Here is a 12500-nt window from a genome sequence, read left to right on the forward strand (position 1 = left end):
AGCCAGGACAACAGGTGTTGTCTATCACAGCAGCTGATTAGAGTGACAAAAGACCGGACCCCTGCGGAGTGATATGAAACATTCGCTTTAGCCACTGACTTGTATAGCCTACAAGCCAGTGGCTTTAGCAGTGAACGTCTTGTTGCCATTGACAGCGGTAGCCAGGACAACGGGTGCTGTCTATCACAGCAGCTGATTAGGCCTAGAGTCTTGTTGAAAAGTCGCTTTAGCAGTGAAAAGTCTTGTTGCCATTGACAGCGGTCTGTTATAGACCAACCCGTCCGTTATCGAAAAATAACAGACGTCCGAACGTTGGGGAGCCCCGTTGAAATGAATGGAGCATTCGACAGATGACGTCACAACCATATAATAAGTAAGGGTTAACGTTCGGCGAGAAGGTCGCTACCGTGGAATAGCAGCACGACAGAGAGAATCTTTAGACCCCGACGCGAAGTGCTGCTATTCCACAAAGCGACCGACTCGCCGAAAGTTAACCCGCTTATTATATGGATATACTTACATGATTCACACATGGCGGGGACATTTCTTTAGGCCTATTTAATGTGAAGTCGATTATAGTTTTTAATGTCAAAAGATTGTTGATGCGCAAAACAAAACAGTGCCGTGGAACACCGCTAACAGCTAGGTAGCCAGGACAGCAGGTGTTGTCTATCACAGCAGCAGATTAGAGTCTTGTTGAAAAGTCGCTTTAGCAATGAAAAGTCTTGTTGCCATTGACAGCGGTCTGTTATAGACCAACCCGTCCGTTATCGAAAAATAACAGACGTGCGAACGTTGGGGAGCCCCGTTGAAATGAATGGAGCATTCGGCCGATGACGTCACAACCATATAATAAGGGGTTAAGCATGCGCCCTATACACTATGTCTACATGATGATGTCAGCCCATGGCAAACTTCCTCCTTTGTGCTTGGGCCACCCCACACCACAGCACTCCAACACTGTCCCATGTGTATGACATGCTTACACCACACCATGACCTCGGCCTCACTGTGCCTTCTCCTTCTCCTGTCTTCTATCCTCTTCTTTCTTCCCCTCTCTTCCTATCTCGTCTTGTCTCGTCTCACCTCCTCTCCTCTCCTCTCCTCTATTCTCCTCTCCTCTCCTCTCCTCTCCTCTCCTCTTCTCTCCTCTCCTCTCCTCTCCTCTCCTCTCCTCTATTCTCCTCTCCTCTCCTCTCACCGCTTCTTTTCCTCTCTCTCCTCTTCCACAGACTGAAGAGTGAGAAATGGAGGAATGTCCAAGTGGGTGACATCATCAAACTGGAGAATAACCAGTTTGTCACGGTAAGAGTCAGATCTGAGTGCTGAATGATTAGGACTCTCACTTTGACACACATATACAGTGACAGACACATATCGACTTTAAAATCATACATGGTTGCAAAAGGTACTGTAAGGTAAGGTAATGTTATGTGATACAAAAGTGAATAAATTAATTAATTAATATTTGCTATTTCAATTTAAAAAATTGAAATGGCGTGACCTGTTCTGATGCGTGGTTCTCCCCATGTCATGTGACCCTCCAGGCAGACCTGCTGCTCTTGTCCAGTAGTGAGCCCCTCAACCTGGTCTACATCGAGACTGCCGAGCTGGACGGGTCAGTCACACACACACCTCTCTCACACACACCTCTTTCAAACTTACCTCATCAGAATTTACTCTCCCCTTCTCAAATTCCCCATATCTCCTAATAGTTAGGGAAAGATATGGATATTTTGGAAAATCTGTGAACTAATTTATTACCAATAGATTTTTTTACCATGTGTTCTTACAGGTGTCTGGACACACCTCACAATTTATCCACGGCCAAATCCAATGGGAATTTCCGTGACGCCCCGTCAAAGTTGGGGTGCACAGAAGGCCTATGTAAAAATTGGAACACTGCAGATTGGGGGGAAAGGATGCATAATATACTGTATATAGTCTGGGTTTGATTATTCTATTGGTATTAAGCTGGCCCAGTGAATACAATTGAGTGGTTGTTTTGGACATTTGACCACATTTAAACTGCGCTTTTGGTCAAAAAACGGCAAATAAATGGCTTTAAAAGTGTAGAAATTCAGTCATATTTTCACGTTTTATTTCGTTCGTTTTCACCTCTAGCTCTTTATTTCTCATTTAAAGGATGACAATATACAGAATAAGGTATGGATTTGATTATTTTAAGGGTATTAAGCTGAAATTATACCCCAAAGTTTACATTTTTAACCCTTTAATGACCTAGACTGGAGCCCGGAAAATGATAAAATTTGTCAGAATGTGGGATAAGTTTGAAGGTAAACCACATACAAACACAAATGAGCATATTTTCCCATACAATACTGACCCAAGAAATGAAATGGAGTGGTTGGTTTTGACATTTGATCACATTTAAACTGAATTCCAGGACAAAACAGCCTAAAATGTGTTGAAAATCAACCGTCTTTTCATTCGTTCAAATTAAAAAATTCATCAATGTATGTTTATTTGCCGTTTTTTGACCAAAAGCGCAGTTTAAATGTGGTCAAATGTCCAAAACAACCACTCAATTGTATTCACTGGGCCACTATTGTATGGACAAATGTGTTAATTTGTCTCTGTATGTAATTTACTTCAGAAGTTATGGCCCCTTCTGCAACCTTTTGTCTGGGTTCCAGTGTAGGGCATTAAAGGGTTAAAAATGGTAAACTTTGGGTTATTATTTCAGCTTAATACCAATAGAATAATCAAACCCAGACTATATACAGTATATTGTCATACTGTAAATGAGAAATGAAGAGCAAGTGGTTATAATGGACACAACTTGGAAATATGATTAAAAAAATGAACATTTCTACACATTTAAGGCAATTTTTTGCCGTTTTTGACCAAAAACGGGGTTCAAATGTGGTCGAATGTCCAAAAATACCCCTCAATTGAATTCACTGGGTCAGTAATGTATGGAAAAATGTGTTCATTTGTCTCTGTATGTAGTTTACTTCAGAAGTTATGACCCATTATGCATCCTTTCCCCCCAATCTGCAGTGTTCCAATTTTTACATAGGCCTTCTGTGCACCCCAACTTTGACGGGGCGTCACGGAAATTCCCATTGGATTTGGCCGTGGATAAATTGTGAGGTGTGTCCAGACACCTGTAAGAACACATGGTAAAAAAAATGTATTGGTAATAAATTAGTTCACAGATTTCCCAAAATATCCATATCTTTCCCTAACTATAATAAGAAGTTAATCTTTTCAAATAGTCTACTTTATCTATCCATTACATCTATGATGGTGAAGAGTGTAACAATTTGCATACTGTGACCCTGGTGTGGTGTGGCCATGCTAGCCAAGACCTACTGCATCCAGTATAGCAACTTGAAGGCCTATCTAGATCAACAGCCATCGCATGTGGTCTATGTGTTCTATGAATGTATCCGTATGTTCATTTTTACAGCACATTGTGTGTGCACGTATGCGTGTGTGAGTATTGTCAGTGTCTAATCTATATGTTTAGTTAAACTGCATTGGAGACTGGTCAAACACGATTTCAAACTTCTGTGCTCCCTTGTCAGCACTGTTCTCCTTTGGGCTGTCATTTCCAGTTAAATAGTCTAAAAGCAGGCGTACATGATGAGTTTAGGTCAATGTTGTTGCGGTGCAAAGAAGCAAAATTTTTATGACCTCGATTGTAAGTTGCTTCGGTGAAAAGCATCTGCCAAATGTAATGTGATGTGATGTACATATACTGTATATATAGAGAGATATCATTGCTTACAAGCAAAATGGGTGATTGTTTTCGAAATGTCCAGGTTTTTTGTCAGTCAGAGGTGGCGAGCCTATAACATATTGTGCTGTTCCACAGAGAAACGAACTTGAAGGTGAAGCAGGCTTTGACCTGCACAGGAGACTTGGGGGACAACATTCAGGGACTCTCAGCGTTCAGAGGTTAGTCACATGAAGATATAGCCTACAGTACACAGCTTTCAGTAGTAACAGGAGAAAACACAGCCAGCCTCTCAGCCTTCAGCTAAGTCACATGAAGAAGGTAGAGAATGCGTGCACATCAGTGGCACAGGTGCTGGACAAAATAAAGTCACTGAAGCCAAGGTCCGAAACGTTGTGCAAATAAAACAACTGGGAGCATTAACAGTGTTGCGGACTTCGATCATTTACTTAAGTCACACGAAGATACATTGGTTACAGTCCCTGGAGCAGTGTGGGGGTTAAGTGACTTGCTCAAGGGCACTTCAGCCATGGGTGGAGGTGCTAGGGAGAGGTAAGGGTGGGATTTGAACCTGCAACCCTCTGACTGTGACCAGCTCGACAACAATTATTACTGTGTTTTTCATTCCAAATGTTTCAGTTGTAATATTTGGCCACAAGATGGCAGTGTAGGGGACAGATATTGAGGCTCCTACTTCTGAGCCAACTAATACAAGAGACAAGCTTATCCTATCGACTGCTCTGTTCCACTTTTTCTACATGTAAATGGCTGCTTATGGTGCTCACTTCCTGCTGTTAGTGCCAGGAAATGGCTTACACAGCATAGAGTAGTATAGCCCATATCTTAAAATAGGTCCTACTTCACAGATATACGTAATGTCAGCAAATTTTAAGAATTACCCAGAAATGTACCGGTAGTTAGTTTCTCCTTAATATTGGCTTGTGTAGTGGTTTTGTGTTAGTCTATGGAAAGAGATCTGCTACTGAGAACTGATTCAATCTATATTGAAGCAAGTGGGAAATGTACTTCTGGGTCTAACCCGGCTGTCAATACTCTGAATTCCATGGCTTTGTTACACAGTATGTAACACCTCTGTGGCAGTGCCATTTAGGCTGATCAGGTCTCTCCACTATCAAATACCCCTGTGGTCTTGTCTAAGTTGTCTTGTTGTGTTCTGTCTCCATGGCAACTCTCAGGTGAGGTGCGCTGCGAGGCCCCCAACAACCGTCTGGATAAGTTCACGGGCAACCTGGAGGTGGGGGGGCAGACGTACGCTCTGGACAACGACAAGATACTGCTGAGGGGTTGCACACTCAGGAACACACAGTGGTGCTTTGGACTTGTGGTGTTCGGAGGTAATACTACTGATACAATCACTACTACTATTACCACTATCCCCACTACTACTACTAGCCTACTACTACTGCTACCACTACACTACTACTGCTACCACTACTACTACTCCTACTGCTACTACTACGACCACTTCTACTACTATTACCACTACTACCACCACTACTACTGCTACTGCTACTATTACTACCACCACTAGGCCTAGTACTACTACTACTACTACTACTAATACTTCTACGACCACTTCTACTACTACTATCACTACAATTACCGGTACTACTACTTCTACTACAACTACTACTACTACTACTCAAGGCAGCCGACAGGTGGGGGACAAATGGGTATGTTGTCCTGGGCCCAGGGAGAGAGGGGACCCAGAACTGGGTCCTCATTACATTATATTGCGTGGGGGGCCCTTTCAGATTACTTTGTCCCGTGCCCAGACAATGCTGTCAGGGGCCCTGCTGCTACTACTAGTACTATTAATAATAATAATAATAACTATAGCGAAGGGGAGTAGAGTTACCCAGCTGGGACTTGAACCAGGACTTTCTGGGGTAGCAGACTGGGGCTCTGACCGCTACACCAAAGAGCCAGGCTCGTTGGCGCGACAGTCAGAACACACCCACAACCCTAGTGATGGTCACTCCATCACAATAACAATAAAGACGACGATGATGATGATGATGATGATGATGATGATGATGATGATGATGATGATGATGATGATGAGGGGAAGCACACTCAGAATCACAGGGTGATGCTTTGGCCTTGTGTTTTGCACCGGAATGCTGTCTGAGGTATTTTGCAACTGTTTCCATTTCAATATAGGAATGTGGTCTAGATGAGGTAACTGTTTCCATTTTAATATAGGAATGTGGTCTAGGAAAGGTAACTGTTTCCATTTTAATATAAGCATGTGGTCTAGGTAAGGTAACTGTTTCCATTTCAATTTAAAGGGACACTGTGCAGGAAATGGTCAAAAAAGGTACTGCAACTATGCTGCTCATTGAAACTGGGCCGCCTATTGCCAAATTTCATCTTTACATGAAAGTTTACTAAGTAATAAACAAATATTTTCTAGTATGGTCCAAGTACAGTCATTTTTGCAGCTAAAATTGGCTATCTTTGGAAATTCAAAATGGCGGACCATGGAGAAGATCCCCCTTTTCGTGTATGAAAAGTGCAACTTCCAGTCATAATGAATACTTAGAATTTGATGGTGGTGGTAAGTATTCATGAAAAAGGTAACATTAGTGAATGGGCAGCATGAATTCTGGAAATAAACAACTACAAACCCCAACTCCGATGAAGTTGGGACGTTTGGTAAACAGTGAATAAAATCAAAATGCTATCATTTTCAAAACATTTTATCTATTCATTAGATGGACAATAGTGAAAAGACAACATATTAAGTGTTAAAACCGAGAAAAAATATTGTTTTGGGGGACATATGTACTCATTTCTAATTTGATAAATCCAACACGTCTCAAAAGAGTTGGGACGGGGACAATAAATGGCAGCAAATGTCGAGGAAGACTAAAAACAAAACAAAAGACAACACTTAACAGTTAAATACATTAACCGATGAGATGATTTTATATAAAAAACAGTGTTAATTCCTATCTTGGACATGAATTCACCAGCTTAAATGGTGGGTGTATTCCTTGTCATGTTTTGCATTTTTTTTCCTTTCTGTAGTGCTTACAGTGTGACAGGTCTTGACCAAAAGCCCACCATTTTATCACCTGCTGGTCCTTATGATGGAGCCAAACTGTTAAAACATAGTAGAGAATGCAATTTGACCTTACTATGTGGCAGTAATCGAAGATCTCCCTTCAAAATATAATGCATGAGTGGCTTTTCATGCTGTTTAAAACCCATTTATACCATTCAGCACCGTATTTAACTCTACAGATGAGTGAGAACATCTTAACCAATGCACTACTGCACCCGCATGTTATCATGGAGGCTGACTTTTGAAGCTAGCACTAACACAAGTTGGATGGTCCATTTTCACTGTAGCACAGGATGTGCAATGCTCTATTATTGTCAAAAAGAATGGACTTCTACAACTTCTGCTGACTTCTGTAAGCAAAGGACAGTTTCCCATGTCTTCTGGGTCTATTTCAAGTGAGCTCAAGTGCTTAGGAGAATGTTACACCCCTGTATCATTTGCACGCATTAAGCATTCTTAATATGGTCAATTTTCAATAGCTCTAGCACTCCAGGAATTAGAGTGAGACTACAGCCAATATATATTTCATGATGCCATGAACCTATACAATGATTTTTGTAACAAAAATACAGTGCCCTCCATTATTATTGGCACCCCTGGTTAAGATGTGTTTTTTAGCTTCCAATTATTTTATTTTTTTTCTAAATAATATGGGACCTTAATGGAAAAAAAGAGAAAAATCCAACCTTCAATACAAGTGCATTTATTCAGTGGGGAAAAAATCCCACATAAAGAAATAATTATTTGACATCAAATAATGTGTGTCACAATTATTAGCACCCCTGGTGTTAATATTTTGTACAACCCCCTTTTGCCAACAAAACAGCACCGAATCTTCTCCTATAATGTTTCACAAGATGGGAAAAGACAGAAAGAGCGATCTTCAGCCATTCCTCTTTGCAGAATCTCTCTAAATCATCCAGAGACCTGGGTCCTCTCCTCTGTACTCTCCTCTTCAGCTCACCCCACAGGTTCTCAATGGGGTTGAGGTCAGGGGACTGAGATGGCCATGGGAGGAGCTTGATTTTGTGTCTGGTGAACCATTTCTGTGTAGATTTGGCCATATGTTTAGGGTCATTGTCTTGCTGAAAGACCCAGTGACGACCCAGCTTCAGCTTTCGGGCAGAGGGCAACAGATTTTGATTTAAAATGTCCTGGTATTTCAAACTATTCATGATGCCATGCACCCTAACAAGGTTCCCAGGGCCTTTGGAAGCGAAACAGCCCCACAGCATCACTGACCCACCCCCATACTTCACAGTGGGTATGAGGTGCTTTTCAGCATGCGCATCTTTCGTGGTACGCCAGACCCACTTACAGTGTTTGTTGCCAAAAAGCTCAATCTTGGTCTCATCTGACCAAAGCACACGGTCCCAATTGAAGCCCCAATACCGCTTGGCGAACTCCAGACGCTTGCATTTATGATTGTGAGTGAGGAAAGGTTTTCTCCGTGCATGCCTCCCAAACAGCTTGTTGGCGTGTAGACAGCGCCTTATGGTTGATTTGGAGACTTTGTGACCCCAGGATGCTACCATTTGTTGTAATTCTGTAACAGTGAGCTTTGGAGATCTTTTGATTTCTCTTACCATCCTCCTCACTGTGCGTGGTGGCAAAATAAACTTGGGTCCTCGTCCAGGCTTGTTTACCACTGTTCCAGTTGTTTTGAACTTCTTAATTATTCCTCTCACAGTGGATATGGGCAGCTGCAGTTGAGTGGCAATCTTCTTGTAGCCTCTGCCTGACCTGTGAAGGTCGACGCACATCTGCCTCACTTGTATGCTGTGTTCCTTTGTCTTTCCCATGTTTAAGAGTGGATAAGAGAAATGGCCTCGGTGTCACGTCATATTAATACCCCAGGGAAACAGGAAGTGATGAATTACTAATTAAATGTTCCTACATACTCTGGTAAACTTTGTAAACTACTGTAGAAATGACAGAAATGCTTCAATTATATTTATTTCCTGGGAATTGTTAAGGGTGCCAATAATTGTGGAACAGGTGATTTAATGAAAAATAATTATTTTTTAGTCAGGGATTTTTTTTATTTTCTTACAATTCATTTGAGTTGAAGGCTACATTTTCCTACAATTTTCAGTGAGACAGTATTCTTCTGCAATAAACACTGAATTTATTTTAAGGCTTTTAACACATCTCAACCAGGGGTGCCAATAATTATGGAGGGCACTGTATGTCTTATATACACTCAATCATGGTAAATCAAAGGGAATTCAAAAATGTATGTAATAACTATGGTAATTATTCCCTTTGCATCTTTAATTCTGAGTGACTCAGCCTCTCTGTGATGATCTTGTACCTGGACACCTATATTGTCCGTCAGTACAATTCATTTTGAAATGTTCTTCTTTGTTGTTTTATCTTATTTGGATGTTTACTAAATTTCACTGATCCCCGTCCCAACTCTTTTGAGACGTGTTGGATTTATCAAATTAGAAATGAGTACGTATGTCCCCCAAAACAATATTTTTTCTCGGTTTTAACACTTAATATGTTGTCTTTTCACTATTCTCCATCTAATGAATATATTGAATGTTTTGAAAATCATAGCATTTTGATTTTATTCACTGTTTACCAAACGTCCCAACTTCATAGGAGTTGGGGTTTGTAAAAGTCTCACACAGTGTCCCTTTAAGAATGTGGTCCAGGTAAGGTAACTGTTTAATCTGCCTCAGGTCCAGACACGAAGCTGATGCAGAACTCTGGCAAGAACAGATTCAAGCGCACCAGCATTGACCACCTCATGAATGTTCTCGTGCTGACTGTGAGTGAAACACTCCAACACACACACGCACACACACACGCGCACGCACACGCACGCACACACACACACACGGTCGGACGGACACACAGACACAGCCTCCCCCCCTCCACACACACACCAACCTGGTCATAGAAATACAGTACATGCAGTGTAACACACACACACACACACACACACACACACACACACACACACACACACACACACACACACACACACACACACACACACACACACACACACACACACACACACACACACACACACACACACACACACACACACACACACACACACACACACTCCTCTCCACCCCCCTCTCTCCACACACACACACACACACACACACACTCACAGCATGACCTTGGCGTTTCTCTCCCCGTGTCAGATCTTCGGTGGGCTGGCGTTCATGTGTACCATCCTGGCGATCGGTAAGGGGATTTGGGAGAGTCGAGAGGGCTCTGCGTTCGCAGCCTTCCTGCCCCCCCAAGACGAAAACGGGCCCGCCTTCGCAGCCTTCCTCACGTTCTGGTCTTACGTCATCATCCTCAACACTGTCGTACCCATATCACTCTACGTCAGGTCTGTAAGGCAATGTGTGTGTGTGTGTGTGTGTGTGAGTGTGTGTGTGTGTGTGTTTGTGTGTTTGTGTGTGTGTGTGTGTGTGTGTGTGTGTGTGTGTGTTTGTGCGTGTTTGTGCGTGTATATGCGTGTGCGTGTGCGTGTGCGTGTGCGTGTGTGCGCGTGCCCGTGTGTCCGTGTGTGTGTGTGTGTGTGTGTGTGTGTGCAAGTGTAAGTGTAAGTGTAACGGATGTCAACTAGCAGAGCTCACCAGCAGGGAAGCCGACAGGGAGGAGGGTTCAAAGGGGTCACTTGTCCTGGACCCAGGGAGAGAGGGGGCCCAGAATTGGGTATGTATTGGGTTTGGGGCCCTTCCAGATGTTTTTGTCCAGGGTCCAGCCAAAGTAAATATTAGTAAATCTCCCTCCCGAAAGTCTGCAGATGTGGAAGTGCTGAGCTATCAGCCTACAGGGTGTCAAACTCATTGCAGTTCAGGGGCCACGTACCGGCTATTTGCAGTGTTGCCAGATTGGGCAGTTACCCGCCCAATTGGGCTACTTGGGATGGCCGTCTGCTGGTAAAAACAGGAAAAATTGACCATTTGGCGTTTTTTTTTCCTGCAGTTTGGTGCCCATAGAAATAAATGCAATTTTAGTGCATTTTGGCGATTTTTGAGGACTTTTTGGGCGTTATTTGATCAGACACATCTGGCAACACTGACTATTTGATCTCAAGTGGGCCGGACCAGTAACGCAATCGCGAAGTACTGTATCACCGATTTCTGCTTCATATCGGATTCCTAGTCAATCATCTCAAGGTAGATGGCAGCAGGTATATCAGGAGCAGTGATTGTAAATGGTGCAATAAAGGCAAATTCGGAACAGCCGCGGCTGGGCACTTGACTGCAACACCGCCGACCCGTGTTCGATTCTGGCCCAAGGTCATTTGCCAAACCTTCCCTGCCTCTCTCTCTCCCTCCACATTTCCTGTCTCTCTATAGCTGTCCTGTCACAATAAAGGCATAACCTCCTCTCCCCCACACACGCACAATTTGTTTTCGTTCTCAGGTATTGAAAATATGAAATCTTAGACACCTGCAGTACCTTTGCAATGGGCAAGAGACTTTCTTCTTTTTTTGTCATTCTTAGTTTTTTTTCCCTCTACAAGTCTGGGGTCAGATTGAACCTTCTGCATCTGGGCCACATCTTTTGTTTGACACCCCTGGCCTAGGCTAAACTGTTGCTGTGACTGGGAGGTTGCGAGTTCGAGCCCCAAGTGGCAGATCGCTGAAATGACCCTGTGTGTGTGTGTGTGTGTGTGTGTGTGTGTGTGTGTGTGTGTGTGTGTGTGTGTGTGTGTGTGTGTGTGTGTGTGTGTGTGTGTGTGTGTGTGTCTGTCTGTCTGTCTGTCTGTCTGTGTGTGTGTGTGTGTGTGTGTGTGTGTGTGTGTGTGTGTGTGTGTGTGTGTGTGTGTGTGTGTGTGTGTGTGTGTGTGTGTGTGTGTGTGTGTGTGTGTGTGTGTGTGTCTGTGTGTGTGTGTGTGTGTGTGTGTGTGTGTGCGCGCGCTTGCTCGCATGTGCATGTGTGCATGCCTGTTGTTCACAGCATACATGTATATTATGTGTATGTGTGTGTCCCTCAGTGTGGAGATCATTCGTCTGGGTAACAGCTACTTCATCGACTGGGACCGTAAGATGTACCACGCGGCGAGCAACACCCCTGCCCAGGCACGCACCACCACCCTGAACGAGGAGCTGGGCCAGATCAAGTACATCTTCTCAGACAAGACTGGCACCCTCACGCAGAACATCATGAGCTTCAACAAGTGCTCCATCAACGGCAAGAGCTTTGGTAAGACCAGTAGTAGAACCGGTCCATACTGTATGTAGTAAAGCCAGTTACAAAGGCTACTTCACTCCTGTTATAAGACACTACCCCTGTTATAAAATAGCTGTTATCAAAGTAATGGCAATGACCAAGTTGTAATGTATTACTAAAGGCCCTGTCCTATGTCAAAGTGGTGTAGTATTATCATAGCTAAGTTTTTTTTAGTGGCTATTATAGTGTCTCTGTGGCGGGATGGTGTCTGGTTAGGGGGCTACAGCAGCTTATATCTGGAAAAGTCACAAGACCTGTACACTAAGACTGACCACTCACAAGGCCTACAGTAAGACCAGGACTATGGACTATAGAGCTCGAAAGTCCCGCCCCTTAGTTCCGCGTTTCACGGGACCTAAGCTGACCATCTAACAACATGGTAGAGAGTAAATATCTTCTGATCTCAGTCATGATATGCGCTGGGCTACAAATATGCTGTTTAAGAGGCTAGATAAAGATTATTCATGCAGAAGTATCAATGTTTTG

At 43.2% G+C, this 12500-nt stretch overlaps 1 protein-coding gene across 1 annotated transcript in view; it reads left to right on the top strand.

Annotated features, from left to right (window-relative positions):
• The window catches only part of atp8b5b (ATPase phospholipid transporting 8B5b), a 46994-nt gene that overhangs the window by 12120 nt on the left and 22374 nt on the right, over positions 1 to 12500 (top strand). The window contains exons 7-13 of the mRNA XM_063210350.1: positions 1233 to 1305; positions 1548 to 1618; positions 3845 to 3927; positions 4903 to 5061; positions 9488 to 9576; positions 9965 to 10158; positions 11779 to 11987. Of these exons, the coding sequence (XP_063066420.1) occupies positions 1233 to 1305; positions 1548 to 1618; positions 3845 to 3927; positions 4903 to 5061; positions 9488 to 9576; positions 9965 to 10158; positions 11779 to 11987 (878 nt within the window). The remainder of the gene's footprint in view (positions 1 to 1232; positions 1306 to 1547; positions 1619 to 3844; positions 3928 to 4902; positions 5062 to 9487; positions 9577 to 9964; positions 10159 to 11778; positions 11988 to 12500) is intronic.

This window comes from Engraulis encrasicolus, chromosome 11 (genome assembly GCF_034702125.1).
Source record: "Engraulis encrasicolus isolate BLACKSEA-1 chromosome 11, IST_EnEncr_1.0, whole genome shotgun sequence".
Taxonomy (NCBI): domain Eukaryota; kingdom Metazoa; phylum Chordata; class Actinopteri; order Clupeiformes; family Engraulidae; genus Engraulis; species Engraulis encrasicolus.